General features: G+C 35.0%; 1 protein-coding gene across 10 annotated transcripts in view; it reads right to left on the reverse strand.

The window, feature by feature from the left end:
- Positions 1 to 1,233: 1,233 nt before the first annotated feature.
- The window catches only part of LOC130050218 (uncharacterized), a 48,996-nt gene continuing 33,229 nt past the window's right edge, over positions 1,234 to 17,000 (reverse strand). For 3 of the 10 annotated variants that reach the window (XM_056149518.1, XM_056149524.1, XM_056149516.1), the window contains 12 exons: positions 16,390 to 16,565; positions 14,706 to 14,818; positions 14,399 to 14,554; positions 14,117 to 14,303; positions 13,691 to 13,881; positions 13,036 to 13,236; positions 12,584 to 12,698; positions 11,336 to 11,977; positions 10,547 to 10,635; positions 9,204 to 10,106; positions 2,463 to 3,392; positions 1,234 to 1,428 (listed from right to left, as the gene is read on the reverse strand). In XM_056149518.1, the coding sequence (XP_056005493.1) occupies positions 10,041 to 10,106; positions 10,547 to 10,635; positions 11,336 to 11,977; positions 12,584 to 12,698; positions 13,036 to 13,236; positions 13,691 to 13,881; positions 14,117 to 14,303; positions 14,399 to 14,554; positions 14,706 to 14,818; positions 16,390 to 16,565 (1,936 nt within the window). In that variant the 3' untranslated portion in view covers positions 1,234 to 1,428; positions 2,463 to 3,392; positions 9,204 to 10,040. Of the gene's footprint in view, positions 1,429 to 2,462; positions 3,393 to 9,203; positions 10,636 to 11,335; positions 11,978 to 12,583; positions 12,699 to 13,035; positions 13,237 to 13,690; positions 13,882 to 14,116; positions 14,304 to 14,398; positions 14,555 to 14,705; positions 14,819 to 16,389; positions 16,566 to 17,000 lie in introns of all 10 variants that reach the window. The other 7 variants (XM_056149519.1, XM_056149522.1, XM_056149521.1 and 4 more) reach the window with 7 other exon arrangements.

Genomic DNA, 17,000 nt, shown 5'->3' on the forward strand with positions numbered 1-17,000 from the left:
AAGGGGATAATTGGAGGAAGTGTGAGTGGGTCCAATACTTTTTTTTTTTACTAGATCACCTCCATTCTTTCATCAGAGACTTCAATTACACCTCTGAGAACGACAGATTACTACAAGAAATTTTGGTTTTGTGGTGTTTCGACATAAAAGTAAAGTATTTTGGATAGCATGATTTGATGGATACGTTATGCATTACGATTACTAATTCTAGAAAATTTATCATTTATCGAAATTAAAGAAAAATGCATGTACTCATACTTTACTTCTACAACACAACGGCATGTCTATGGTTTTCAAACCTTGTATCGTATGTGAGAGTTGAACTCATTTTAATCCCAAGCTCTCAAACTCTCGTTAAATACGCTGAACTCTCGTGACGAGGTAGTAATGCTCTATATTATGGGTTCTCAAACGTGACATAAATGTGTTGACGAGGGTTTTCATGTCGATACAAGAAGTGAAGACATGGACGTTGAAGCAGGAACGCTGTCTGTGCTACAGAACTATTGATACTCGAACTGCTTTGAACTGAGGATCTACCAATAAAAATATATATACAATAATTATGGAAATATGAAAAGTAAAACTCCAATGGGAGGTCCCGGGTGGTGCCCCTACAACCCCACACTAAGGACAGAGAATGTTAGTCCAAGGGGTCTCATATCATGCCTCGATACTCCTTTAGTGGACTCTTCAATGATTAAATCTTCCATTGTGACCTTTTCAGGTGAGGACATTACCACCAAAGGCTCCCTGTCCTCCTTTAAGGGTCCTGTATGATAACTGTCTTCTATCTTTTCATCAGTTTTGTTTCATTCGATCACAACATATTTATATTCTTTGTAGAGATCTGAAAAATGGCCTCACCCGCGGGAGACTTTAGGTGGTACACATGAAGCCCAAAACTGAGTGTGGGAAATAAGAGTTCAAAGGGTCCACTACCTTGCTTCAATTCTCGTTCAGTGGACGCTTAAAATATTAACTTTAAAGAATATATTAACTTCCAACATAACCTACTGAAATGAAGAATTAGGAACTCTCAGGTGAGCCAAAATAGTGTTTTACCTAGGCAGAAAAAAGGACACAAAACTTCTTCCTAAAAGGACACATGGCACCGTGATTTTCAGACTTTGAGGGCACCCTAATTTTTCAGCTTTATATGAAGTTAAAACCAGTATTCATGCTGTTTAAATGCAACCTCTGATAACACTTTAGAGAAGAAATAATTCAATAAACAATATGTAACAATTTTTATTCAGAAAACATCAAAGATCATAAAATTTCAAAACTGCTGCTATGGCCAGGCGAACACACTTTCTCGGGAGTAGATGACACAATGTAGGTGGCTGAGGTAAAAACAGTTTTCGTGTAGATGGCAAAACCAATGGTGAGGATGGCTGTGAATCATGCGATTCATCGGGTCTCCACCTAAAACCAAACTATTTTATAAGAAATGGATTCTTTTAACTTCACAACATTAAACTCTGATTTACCCTCACTCTGATACCCAATCATTTAATGCCTCCATCACCGTATTTTAAGACCGATTCCGGACGCTCAATCAGAACAAACTTTTCTATTGCCCCATATCACACTCGATCGTTTCAATATGTAGACGATTTGTTTGCTATCAGCTTTTGTAGTTTAGTTTTAGTATTAGTTTGATTTTGTATTTAGTTTTCTTTTGTATGTAAATATTCTATCGCCCTGAAGAAGGAACTGGTCGTCCCGAAAATTTGACAATTCACTGTTGTTTGTGTCGTTGAACATTTTTAGTGCTTTTTATAATCTTATTTATTTGACCTTATATGAACTATTAGATCCGACACGGGCATTTGCACGATAAAGAACCCTCACCGCTACGGCGCTGAGTGCTAAGCATTCATCTAAATTTTTGGTACTTCACCTTCATGTACAGTTGTAGCTGGTGACGTCTCAATATGAGTGAAATTTTTCGAAGGAAAACAAATCTATCTATCTATCTATCTATCTATCAATACCTATTATCAGGCAATGAAAGACCTATGCAAACAGTCGGTATTTCGAGATAAAGGTGTTTAATGAATTCATAAATTGAAGAATGTTATATCCCTGAATTACTTTATACATGAACTACTGCTTTAAGTTTCACGCAATCACTTTTAAATGATGACTTAAGAATTTTGAACTTGATATTCCAGTTTATGCTCTATGGCTGTTAAACTTCTTCCATTTCTCAAATATATACATACCAGGCCTTGGGGCCACCAACATATAAAAAGCCAGATGTACGACACAAATTTTGTAATTATATCAAAAATATTATCAACGTTTCAAACTGTTTGTAAATCACTAAATCCATGTTTGTCTTATCAAAATCATCAAACTACCTGTGATCAAATGTAATACGATAATAATTTATACAGAAACATATTTTCCTCCTCGATAGCAAACAAAACTATTCATAAAATTTACATCAATACCTGTACATACGTCCTGATCTCCCAACTTCAGAGGAATTATCTTCGGAAAAAGAAGTTCTTCCACAATCTTCATTCTGAACGGACTTAAATCCATCACAAAAGAGTTTAGTAATATGGAATCGTGCTTTTGTTCCGTCTGTTTGAAATCTAGGTTATAAAAATGAATTATCTGCCTTTTTGTGGAAATGAGCAACTTTACTATTAAAATAATTCAGATCAATGTTACACAAATATTAACAATCACCGATAAACTAGTCCAGGTTTGGATATTATTGAACTTTCAATGTCAAACGATTGTTTTGTAACAGTATGATCCGTTGTCACAAATGCTGACTTTCCGTTAGCCTCGTAGTTAATTTGAGATGGCTCTAATTGGACATCAAGAAATCAATTTCAAAAATGTGCTGCTGCAAAATTAATGAAAAAAGAAATGTGACGAATTATGCATGTAGATGTATAATGCCTTATGAGAAACCCTGTGGTATATGTTGATTCCAGAGACTCCACTGGCAGACGTATCAGTAGACTCATTATGTTTCACGCATAATGCAGTTTTCATACTGCCTTTTCATAACATCTCCTGGTCTATGCTCTATTTTCATTTATCATTGGTTGCATAAAGTTTTGAAACTCGTGTTCCATACCGTCCAAAAAAAAGCATCTTTTATTTTGCTCCTTTTACTTCACTTTATTGCTTTAATTGTAAGCCATTTAAATCATTAAGATGAAAATGAACATCCATACTACCTGCTCACCTGCCACCTTGGTTCCTGGTACACAGAGTAATATCTGTGAGCAGGTGCTCTACCCTGGTGCCAGTGAATTGGATTCAACAGTTTTTTTAAGCCTATGTTCATATTTTCATAGTCAGTACTTGAATCCAACGTTTCTAAACGTACAAAACGTTTCTATTTTCTTCGTCGTCTGCACCTGTGGAAAAACACAAAAGGCCTAAAGGTTACATGAGTATTAGAAGTGCAATAACTTTTACTTAAACTTCAGACATTTGTTTACCCTTTATCTGTAAAATTCTTTATGATCTTAATTAGAATTTGAAATTCAAATCCTAGAGCTCTACGCAAATCATCTAGGAACTCGACGTACATAACTTCGTAAGCATCAACAAATGACAGTAAAATAGATACAACTTGTTCAATCTACACAAATAGGTAAGTGGTCTTAATTTTGCACTTGAGAAAGGGTGAAGATAACGAACAATGGTAAATTTTATAACTCCTAAAAGGAATACAAAATTAAGAATTGGACAATCACGGAGTCCTGTACATATCAGAAGTTGGATCAGGCGCCCAAGAGTAAGCATACCCTGTCGACGGTCACATCCGCCGTGAGCCTTATATTTTGATCGATTAAACGCACAGGGGCTTGTGTACAGGACTTCAGGTCCCATTCTTCCTCCTTGTATTTTTGGATAGTATTTCAGGTGTATGTTTGATAAAATATTAAAGCTGTATGATCCGATGTTCATGTAAAATTTTGTACATAATTACTTTCAAGCAGATTAATTAGTGTTTAAAGTTATTAACTTTCCCTTAGTTACATGCTTGAAAACATTTGCACATAAAAGAAAGCAGTAATAAGATTAAGTAGAAAGTAAATATGGTGTGGTACACATAAATCATTTGGAACACCGCGGGACTTTCACCGAAAACACTGTTTTTGGGGGGTGTGTGTGTGTGTGAAAGACCCGAGGTGTTCCGGATGACATTATACAGTGTAGGCGTCTATAAATAGCTCCACGCGCGTCAGGACAATCCCAACATGATGTATTAACTCAGATGCAACGGTCTAATTTTAAGGTTGAGAGAGCGTTAAACAACGAATTAGTAGAGGTATTTTATATTTTTATTTCTAATAAACGTATGGCAAGGTACTGTTGTAACAAAAATGGACATCTTTATACAGATAGGACCACCGATGGTCTGGAAGTTTGTCACTTGAAATGGCCGAGTGACGGTTGTTAGTAAACGCAGATTTGAAATAAAGTAATTCTGGTTCAAACAAGTGGAATGATGTATGACATGTCGTACAGCCTCATAAATTTGTACGTGCGATGATTTAACAGTGGTTTTACAAGGTGAAAAAAATTGTCGAAATGCGGACCATGCAATTTCAGTGTTTTTATCTAAGGCGACTCACTACACCCTGAAATAGTTTCTCAATTCTGTACGAATTGATTTAACCATAAAATATATGATGATGATATGTGTTAAGTATATATGCCAAAAAAGGCAGAAAATATGCAACTTTGGATAAAAACATGATTTTCAAACAAATTATTTCAACACATGAACAAAAGACTCTAGAGGATTTGAACTTGAGATCTGCGGTTCACCAGCCCAATGTTTTAACCACTGAGCTATGATGATCTAGACAAACAAATCGATCGATACAAATAATTTAACAAAACATTTAAATCGCCATCATGTGACGTAGTGTCACAAAGAGTATAAGCTTTAGTGTAGTGAGCTACATTAATTAAATGGAATACACAGATCTCGCATACAAACCTTTTTATAAAATATCTTATTGCCTATCATAATAGATAAATAAGGTGGGCAATTCAGCAGGCGACATTTTGGAGAGAAAAAAATCTATACTCCGCAAAGAAATCCTATTGAAAAAGCAACTGCCAACTTAAAAAACGACCATTCTAAATCTACTGATGATTCTTGGATTCAATGCATCGCTATTTGGTGCGCAATTTCTTCTCGCCGTTCAACTGCATAGTTTTAACATCACCACCTAGAACAAACAGAGGGTGTGATGTTGATATACTTCTGTTGCGGTCCACTATTTTTAGAACGAAAAAAAAACTAGAGACGAGGTTTCTGAATACCTTTAGCTGTACAAAAAGGCAAGAGAATACCGACGATAGTAACAAGAAGCTAGGTTCTTGTATACAAACGACCGAATAAGTTTAGGCTGATAGCATGGACCATATGGGGAAATTCTCTTTGGTGTCCCGAGTGTCAGAAAATACCAAGGAAAGTGAAAATGGTAATTTAGATTTCGATGTAAAAGAAAAAGTTAAATTTCCAATATCTGGAAATATTGGAAACATATCCAAATATCTTATCATTATAGAATGTATACTTGAAGGATGGATTAAAACAAAACAATATTTGATTGTGATCTTAAGTAATATGGAGATTGGAAGAGGGTGGTTGTTTTTTATTATTATTATTATCATTAATATCATTATTATGCGCACTGTACACAAATGACATGTTTGTATGCGATGCATGCACAAGTGCATCTTGGTGACATGCTGTTTGTTTAATCTTATAACATAAAGTTTTGACTTTTTTTATCATACTGTTTCATCTTTATTCTCGAATTTTGATCTGAACACATGGAGGGATCTTTAAGGAATATTTGGTTTTTACAGAGTCACGCCTTTTGAAAAACAAATGTTATATGTAGCATTGTCAGTTTTGTTTTCATAGTTCTTTCGGATTTCCATCAATTTACCCTACCAAACCGTGAAACGTTCTGGTGGTTTTATTAGTAATCATATTTGTGTATATGTAAATCTTTCCACAACCAGCTTGGCCAGTTATAATGAAAACATGGTGTCTTTGGCCAGGTTGAACGCCTTTACTTGGTCTTCGTTCATGTTTATGATTAACGATATTCTCTTACCCTTTTTCGTGAAGCTAATTGTTGATGGTGTTTGCAAAAAGACCTCATCTCGGGATATATAATTGACTGCAACAATATATTTTCATCTATTTAATTCGTAGAAAGAATTAGATTTGTATTTTAAAATATGACATGATAAATTAACCATAATAATTATAGCAGAAATAAACTTTCACTAAATGAGGCATACATGTACAGCTATAAAGTGTGTCCATATCATTCAACTTGATGGACAGGACTATCAAGAAATTAATTTTGTATATTCCGTCTTTTTTATTGAGGAATTCTAACTAAAAAATAATGGGTTCAACTTTGTGTATAAATAATGAAGATTTCGTGAATCGATAGAGATGTGCATATAGAATGTGAGTGTGATTAATTCTATACAGTGAGTAATGTAAAAGTCTAATTGAATATCAATTAATCAGATATTATGGAATGTTGATTCACCATTATTAATCTAAAAGGCAATACAATCATAAATATCTCTTAGCAAAAGAAAACTAAACTGACATTTTATACACTACATGTACCGATTTTCTTCTTTATATTGTTATACACGATGTACACGTGCTCTATCTGTCAATCAGCTGAAGCTTGCTGCTTAAGAACTTGGTTGCAGCCCACGGGAAAATTTGTATTAAGAATGTGTATTAAAAGACCTGAAATTCTATGACGTTTGGTTTGATTTTCAAATTTATGACAATCTTTTTTGAGAACAAGAAAATATTTGTCGTTTTTTTTTCGATCGATTTACAACTGAAAGTTTGGAAAAGTTTGAACTGCGTGACTGGTTGTTTCCATACTAAAATGATTAAAATGAAAGTACTGTCGAGCTCAAAAGTTTGATCATTAAAGTGGAGAGTGAATGCAGCCACTTTTAACATTGAATGTGGCGATTCATGATATCTTCGGTTCGCTTCAATTTGACGCCAACACATAACAGTTGTGTCAGCTATCACTGCCGATCGTTTGATTTCCCGATTGTGGACACGTGTGTACATGTATATGTATCTTTGAATTTGATAGGTCCATGCAACTGTTATATAAGACGTTTTATATTCCCATGAAACACAATTTATCAAAAAGACTTCTACTTGAGAAGAAAAAAGCTCGTGCTATGGCCTTCAATTCGACATTTAGATATATCGACAACGTATTATCTATTAAAAATAATAATTTTCATTCATATGTCGATTCGATATATCCCAGTGAACTATAAATAAAAAACAACACAGAATCGTCCACTTCTGCTTCATACTTAGATATTTTATTGAAAGTAGATATTAACTGCAAACAACTCAACTTTATGACAAACGGGATGATTTCAGCTTCTCCATCGTCAACTTCCCATATTTATGTAGCAATATTCCATTATCACCTGCATATGGTGTTTATATCTCTCAACTGATTCGATAGACAAGAACTTGTTCTGCTTATGGTCAGTATTTAATTCGAAGCAGGCTACTGCCAAACAAGTTGATGGTACAGTGGTTCCAACAGTTCCGATTAAAGTCAAAATTTCGCAAATTCTATGGCCGTTATATAGATCTGGTTTGCCAAAACAACCTATCATTGGGTCAAATACTGTCTGATGTGTTTCATACCGATTGTTAGGCCGTTCTTGGCACACTTGATTTTGACTACGGATACTCCGTTTACCTGATCAATATATAGGGTTCATAGTGGTTGTGACCTGTCGGCAGGGGATGCTTACTCCTCTTAGTCACCTGATCCCACCTCTGGTGTATTCAGGGGTCTGTGTTGCCCATCTCTCTATTTTGTATTGCTTGTACGTGTTATGAGATTGATCACTGTTCGTTATCTTCATCTTTTATTGTATTTCCAGTGATATTTTGGTCGTTTTTTCAATATATATACTTGACTGACTGACGGTAGAATAGTCAATTTTACATTTATGCATTTAAATGTGTAATACGTAAACGGTTTACGAACTATTTGCTGCTAGCGCTGAACATTACATCTGTTTGTAAAGAAGTGCTAAGGTCCACACCACTTTGAGCCGAGTGATTGGAACAGAAGAGTTGATAAAAACTCATAATCTTCAGCTTAATTCACTCAAACTTGCAATTCACTCAAACTCATCAGAGTGGCACCAAATGAATTCCACCTAATCAACAGGAATTATATCATCCAGGTAATAATCAAGCTAACCTTGTACTTTGTTATTGATGTAAAAAAAAATTCCAAGATCTAAGACTACTAATGCAATCTATTGGTATGCAGTTATCTAATTAGTTAAAACATTAATTGAAAAAAAATAAAATCAAACTCCTGAATAAACCGGAATAAATTGAAAAGCACTTTGTCAGCCAGCTTGCGTAAGAGTTGTAAGAGTTCCCGGTCCTGATTTGTAATATCTTGAAAAACATAGATAACGGTATATAAACTACCGTCATGTGACCATTAAACTTAAATTCAAGAGAAAACCCATTACAAATATTGAACAAAATGAGCTGGACCAACGTCTGGGTATTCAAAATAGCAAGACAGCTATGATGGGCCCCAGTACATTGTCGAATGTGTGAAATAATGTAGGGACATAAATATTGTGGAAGTTCCCCATTGCACTTGTGTCTACATAATGCCAAATCAGAGAGATCACATAGTACCGTACTTAAAAGTTTAATTGAAAGCCATGAGCAACATTGTGCCAATGAGTTGTTGAGGAATTTATAAACAACAACAAATTGTTGATTCATTGACAATATGACCACAATATAAACGTCCGAGACTGAACTGCTCGTGATGCATCGTTCATCCCATAGCACCCATTGGAACATCATGCAACTATCTAAACAGCCCCTGATCTGACTCAGGATGAGATGTCAAGTAAAGGTATGTGCGGAAAATAAATAATTTCCCATTTAAAAAAATTATAAACTCCCCTTTCTCATTTCAACTATACCATTATTTGCAAAGAATCTCAATGACAAGAGCAATGCACAATGTACTTGAATTCGAGACACATTGCTAGACAATGATAAAATTAAGAATAAACTAGTATCCATCAAGAATGGAAATTCCTATATATACAATTGTATATGCAGTTTGTACCTGTTAGCTATCCAGAGACTGCATGTGGTTGCAACCTTGGTATGGAAAGCTGTTGGTTGTCCAAGGAGTGATGGCCAAACGTCACAATCAGGCATGCCATATTTTGATCGTGTTCCTGTAATTGGTTCAGTCGCAACTCTGATGCAACGCTCATCTTATCCTCTAAACTTAAACTCAGTTGTGTTTGGCGATGGTCTTCTTCCTGGAGGGATCTCAATCACTTAAATTAAAAACAGCAATGTTTTAATCCGCTATATTTCATTTCTTGTCAATAGATTCAATATATCAGGCACGTATAATACATTGGGAAGGGAGCTCTTGGCAATTATTTCAAAACTGTTATATTGGATGACATCTCCCCTTTATTTTTTTTTTTTTACGTTGATATAACAGTTTCCTTTTTGATAGAGTGGTGAACAAGAACTAAGAAGTATGTAAATCTTGAAATCTAAGAATTCAACGCATGCAGTGTAGGATGAGCTCCCTACATTTTAAGCAATGGAGGCTTAATTCTGAAGGGGTTGGGATAATTTAGTAATAAAGATCCCCAAAACGTCCCTTTCTGCCCCTGATATGAATATGATATACGCTCCTGTTATTGTGTATAAGAAAAACGAGACTTTGTAATTATCAAAGTGTGACTCAACAGGCGGACGCCTGAGAACGTGATTCATATGGGTCATCCATCTACTATCTTAAAGAAGGCGACACAATATAATTTTAATTAAAATAACTCACCTTCAAATATTTCAAACGAAATAAGCAGACGAAATTATAACTTGATTTGAAAGGAAGAAAGATGATCACCTTAACAATGCATGGCTGTAGATTTGTATATTACAAGTTCAAGCTCAACCGGGTATTTTTGAAGATGCACAATATCGCCTTAACGGATAGATATACCTGAACAATTAAAAGTCATCACATACATCAATTTCAATGAAGCCACGTTACTGTGCACACGGTACAATCATACCGGCATATGTAACTTTACAATGCACAACTATCCGTCCATATTGATTGTCTGATATTCTAAAAATCTGAATTTGATTAATAGATAATTAGTTATATAATATCGATCGAACTAATTTTTAGACAGATGGCATAATACAATGAACATCACAAAGAAACTTCTCAAATTATTTCTTCGACTGCTCTGATTGAAGGCAGCATCAGAAAGGAGGCCGACCTCAATGTGATAAACATTTATACTTATTTATTGGGTTCCCAATATCCAGCACCCGAATTTAATGCAAGTATTTCTCGTAAAATAAAGGCATCTATCTTATATGAAAAATAGATGTTCATATGAAAATAACGGCACTGAACAATGATCCGGCTACCACCGATATAGAAATGATCGCAGCATCCGTTCTCAAAAGTGACGCCTCTTTGCATTGTGGGACGAATGGAGGTACTGTAGTTGTTGGCTCTGATAAATAGACATGAAATAAGATCAGATTGAAAATAATACCTCGATTACATTATGTGGATATGAAAGATGTGAGCTCTGACATAACTGTTCCATAAATCTGACTTTTTATAATGTTATCATTATAGAAACATGAATATCTTTACTTATACAGATAGAATGTACAAACTACCTTAAGCATTTCACAGTGAAGGCAGTCAATGATTGTTAGAAGATTAGCACACAAATATATTAATAGACACATTTTTAAACAGCATTAGGGCTAGTTATATACATATATGAATATGCATACATGTACACACACACACACACACACACACACACACACACACACATTTATATATATATACAAATACATGTATATAAACGCAAATAAATACACATACATACACAAAACACGTTTTTGTTGTATATTAAAAATTCTGAAACCATCTGCGATCAGTTCTTGCAATTTAATTGTAACAATAGATGGCTGACCAGGTATCGTTTTGTCGACTCTTGTAGATTGTGTGGAGGTTTTAAATTATATCATACAATAATTATTGACATTTTCTCGTTGAATACAAGGGTTTAGCTACCCCGAACGTACCATTTACATGTATAATAACAGAACGATTTGAGCCTGAATAAAACTTATTTGGATGTCTTTGAATTTAAAAGCGACTGATGAATTTTGATGATTTGGTCTGACTGTCATTACCTCTGATAATGAATCCAGTGCTGTTTATGATGTCAGTAAATGCGCACACAAATGCGAAAGATTCTATCGCCATCTGGCAATTTCCGTCTTTCTTTGAAGATCCGCCGATCACAAAGTCTTTGAAAACTGTATAATTGGATGCAGGTCGAAGAAAGCATTTCTTGCTAGACACATTTACATTCTCGTCAATGTTTAACTGTAATCCATTTTGAAGACTCCAGGACATTTCCACATGTATGAACTTCTCCACCTCGACAGAAGTGGAAACAGCCCACTCATTTTCTGAGTTGCTGACGCTTGCATGCAGTTTATCATTTCTAAACCACATAACATAACCATAATTTGACACTTCTTCTCCTCCATTACTAAACACATAACAATTAGAGATGTTTGCCGTCAACTTAACATTAAATGTAATTGTGATACCAAAGGTACTTTTTTCTACATCACCAAAACAAGCACCTGTTAGGTCCCCTAAGGAGATATATTGATTTCCATCCAAGACGACAGCCTTTTCTCCAGATAAACCAGTGATCAACGTAGGAGTTCCGGTACCTCCTATGCTGACACTGTGCTTCTTGGTTATCAATGTTTGGCCGGAAATATTTTGGAAGATGTAAGATCTCGTTTCAATGTTTTCAACTAGAAATAAAAGGGACAAAAACTTTTTATTTGTAGTCAATATAGACATAGTATAATTTTGGTATCGAAAATATTTGGTGGATGTTTTTCAGAAAGGAACTTTGAAAAGGTTACTTTCTATTTTTTAGCAAACTTTTGATTGAATGCAAGTTTAGCTATGATTTAGACTGGCTATTTTGGCATTTAAATTCGGCAATTTATCTAGTATGTCACTCAATTACCTGAGATATGTTATTTCTCTGGTACTTTGATTTAATGTGTTACAGGATATAAACAAAACACACAGAGTCTTCACTTGCATGGTGAACTGAAGTTACACACTAATAAGCGACATGCATCAATTGTGGGAATGATAGGGGGATCCACATCTCCCTTCTCTTACCCCTATACATGTATTTCCCTTCATATCATATTGACTTTATTGTCCCCTTCTATCACTCGTACATTCCTTTCTGTCATTCCCTCTACTATCTCTTTCCCAGACTCCTCCCCTCCTCTCATCCCTTTCTATCCACATTCACAAGCATAACTATACCTATATACTATATAGCCAATACTATCATATGAAAGGAGAGCAACAACCACATCTTCAATATCTTTTCTTACCTTGTAATGTTGACCACTGACTCTTGGACCGTGTGATATCACACACCTCTGACACATTGGAGGGATTGAAAAAACCACTGACAAAACAATTACCTCCTATTTCACACATATCATTCTGAAACGTAAATGCATGTGTATCCAAATATGCTGATAATTTTTAAAACAAATTATTCATTTATATTATAACATATTCGTCGCAAATACAATGCTAGATTATCATGGAAAGGCACTTTTACCCAAAAGAATATGTGGCATTTTAGTGTTTTATTTTTAAAAAAGATAAACTTATTCCAATTCAAGTGATTTAGCAAGGCATAATATATATGATGCAATCTCGAGTTACACTCTTGTGATTTCTGAGTATATTTTTTTTCATGTTTGACAATTTCACTTCATTTTATTCACTAGTAAACATGGAGGTGTTTAGACATCGCAATATGCCAATATTTTACCCTTCTTCTACAGCCAGTTTCATTACATCTGTCACAGTAACTATTATAGGAGATGTAGATTTTGTATACACTGGTGGTTTCTCCGTCATTGCTGATGGCCACTTCGTATACACCATTAACAGAGATCAGGCACTTGGCAGTCTGGCTATTGAAGAATTCGGCCTTGCTTGTTGTCACTTCTGATGCTGATCCAAGGGTTACCTGCAACAGTGACAAATACAAATGTTTTGCTACATAGTACATGGAATGGAAACTAGCTTTCACTCTGATTAAAACACCCAAATATGATATGTATATCTTGCATTGATATAAATGAAGTATGCGAATGAAGTTAAATTTAATCTTTTACAGGCTAAGGTTAGGGATCAGTAGAATGACAATGTAACCGTCTTATATGACATTTGTTGAGGATCATATGGAAATTATTTGTTTCTTCATCGTCTAGTAAAATCATTTTCTTTACTATCTTTTGAATACTTCATAATTACTTCAATGAATACTACGTATACATAATACATTTTTGTAAAAGATTCACCCCTTTCGTTGTTAAAGTTGTCAGGGTTTTCATATAAGGCAAAGAGAGTGATGTTTGTTTTAAACAATAGTATGCCTACTGAATAAAACTGAGGACGAAATTAGCAATAAATTAATTTACATTATGGGATTTGTAGTGGCATGTTAAATTCTCAACATCAGCAAAATTCTCGCCATAAAGCTGTACAAGGGTGCAGTTGGAACAGATGGAGTCGCATGGCTCCCCCGTTCCAACTTGATATAGTTCAGGTGGAGCTGTACGGTTGACAGAGCAGTCATCTCCTATCCAAGGCTCTGCACACACACAGAATCCTGTAAAGGAAACAAGTTAAACTGAATGTTCATCTAAGCTTAAAGAGTAAGCAATTAAACACATAGGATGTATGTATTCTATATCAAGCTTTAATTTCTTCTATCAAAGATTTATATAGATATGAAATGGAATTTTGAGAAATCAATTCTCGATTATTTCAAGTTTGTATCTTTTTGAAGCTTCAATTATAGTTTTTACATGAGCAAGATTAAGATTTGAATAATGGAGTCTTACCCCCGGTGCAATTTCCGTTCTCTGCACAGCTGTTGGGACAAATGCTTCCTACAATACCAGGTGGAGGGAACGTGTCTCCTGTTTTATTATCAACAGTCCATTTTTCTGTGTCGCTCTCCACGATGGTAGTACATTCTTGTAGTAAATTATCGAGACTTTCCTTTGCCCAATCGGTACCGTCAGTAAGCTGCATTTCAAATACAAAAAAAAATATTGTAAAACGTGGTCATGGAAGCATGTAATGAATATAAGTAAAATTTTACAGTAAACAACAAAATATGCCTGAATATCACTGATGCAGCCTTGTAAAATAGGGGCTAAGTCAAACCCCGTAAGGTTCGTGCACTGTTTTCCCGATTCTTTGGCTTCCATAAAGTCTTGGCAAAATTTCACTGCAATGTCTTCCGTGGTGTTGCTTGGCGTTGGCCACTGTGGATCCTGTATATTCAAATCAAAACAAAAGAATGTATGTAAGTACACCAAGGAACACTAAGGAGTCAGACCATCAATAGTTTTGACATGTATGAATTTAATCTTTTAATTTTTGCTGTAGTATATCATTAAAAACTAAAACAAAGTGTATATATACCGGTTGTCTATATTCTGGTTCATGTTGGAATTGTTCGGGGGGGCTAATGAATTCACAGCGGGTCGGAGGTGATTCTGCATCTCTTATGAGGTCTACAGTAACACGTTTACGTCCTGCAATTTCCAATATGACTAAATGTTTAACATCTATTCTCATTTTCTCTTCATTCTAATTCATTTTGAATAAGGAATATTATATACTGCAAATAACCATACACATAAAAATAAACAATTTGAGGACAAATATCTAAAAGCTTCTACATGAGAAGAAAAAAACTCTTGCTGTGGCCTTCAACTCAAGATTTACATGTATGAAAATGTGAAGATATTGAACAGTGATCAATATCACAAATACCACAAGAAAAATACAAAATAGAGTTGACCAAACACGGACCCCTGAATATACCAGAAGTGGGATCAGGTGCCTAGGAAGAGTAAGTATCCGCTGTCGACCAGTCACACACGCCGTCAGCCCTATATCTTGACCAAGTAAACTCCGTACTCAGAATCATCATGTAAAACTTATACGGTACCAATTTTGATGCACGAGATGCGCATTTCGACAAAAAATGTCTCTTCAGTGATGTTCAACAGAAATGTTGGAAATCCGAAATAACAATGAAGTTTTATAGCTTTATATAGCCAAAAACAGTGTGCTAAAAAAAGGGGGTGGAGTCAAATTCGGGTAAGGATAAGAGCTATGCATGAGGGAGATAATCCTTAATTTTGAAATGAATTTCTAAATTTTATAACAGCAATTAAATATACATCCGTATTTTCAAGCTAGTAACGAAGTACTTAGCTACTGGGCTGTAGAGACCCTCGGGGACTAACAGTCCACCAGCAGAGGCCTCGACCCAGGGATCATGTGATGTTAATGCAAGGTGAAGATAACGAACAGTGATCAATCTCATAACTCCTATAAGCAATGCAAAATAGATAGTTGGGCAAACACGGACCCCTGGACACACCAGAGGTGGGATCAGGTGCCTAGGAGGAGTAAGCATCCCCTGTTGACCGGTCACACCCGCCGTGAGCCCCATATCCTGATCAGGTAAACGGAGTTATCCGCAGTCAAAATCAGTGTTAGTAAATTGCATAACTATAGAGATAATATTTACGTGGAGGTAATTTACACACAGTTTTTGCAATCGCATAATGTAAACACTCGGTAACTACCACACGTAAATTTCCACGTTTATATTCGGCCATCATGAAAGGTTAAACCTAGTAACACCTTTGTTATGAAACTCGGTAAGCTGTAATGTGATTCATTTTAGTGATCTTTCATTCTCCATAATATAATCTGCATGTAAGTTTTAGTTCTCATAGATAATGGCTTTGACTGTAAAGTGATAACCAAATCTAAAACATTGTATAGTAGAATATGTCATATTAGAAAATGTTTGTGTATGGCATCTGTGTTGATGTTTTTATTATTGTTTCAGGGCTGTTTTCCCAATTTTTATTATTCTATAAAAGTTTCAACACAAACTTTAACAACAATGGAATTTAAGGCCGGTTACATAAAAACGAGTTAAAAACATTAAACAGTTTGTTAAAAGAAGGCAGTGAAAATACAAAATGAAATACACAGAATTATGCACAATTGGTTTAAACACGAAATTCAATCGAAGTGACAAAAAAGTCTGATGGTGACAAATGTATGGTTTGTTTGAACAAACCTCTCTGTGCATCCAACAGTCCTCTCCTCTTCTCAATTTCTACACACGACATTAGGTCCATTCCCTCCTGACACATGGTTGTTTCTCCCTCCATACAGTCACAGTACCTCTCTATCTTAGAACTGCCATCAGTTGTCACACAATACCCTCTATATAAGGATTCATCCTCAGATACCCTTAACCAATATATAGGCAGGCGTAGTAATTTCAAACAATTTGAAAAGAACTATATACCATAAAGGTATAAGCCTTAAAACTTGCAATATTTCGTGTGAAATCATTAACATTTAAGTATATATTTTTAAGTACAGTGTATTTAATTCTTGTGAGACTATCTAGAACCAGTTTTGCACCTTTTCTCGAACTTTCAAATAGACATTTTTTCCTACCGATATCGTCACTTTTAGCATTTGTTTAATATCGTGTGTAATCCGATAATCAAGATTATTTTTTCTATCACGTGTCTTATGATACATATACAGTAATCTAGTAACAATATGAATCATGTTCTCCACCTATATTGATCGAAAGATGGTTTCAAAGGGTGAACTTTCTCATTGTTTAACATTTTATCACGAGCATGTATCGTGTTTAATCTTCATAAACTACAT

Source organism: Ostrea edulis, chromosome 9 (assembly GCF_947568905.1).
Source record: "Ostrea edulis chromosome 9, xbOstEdul1.1, whole genome shotgun sequence".
Classification (NCBI taxonomy): domain Eukaryota; kingdom Metazoa; phylum Mollusca; class Bivalvia; order Ostreida; family Ostreidae; genus Ostrea; species Ostrea edulis.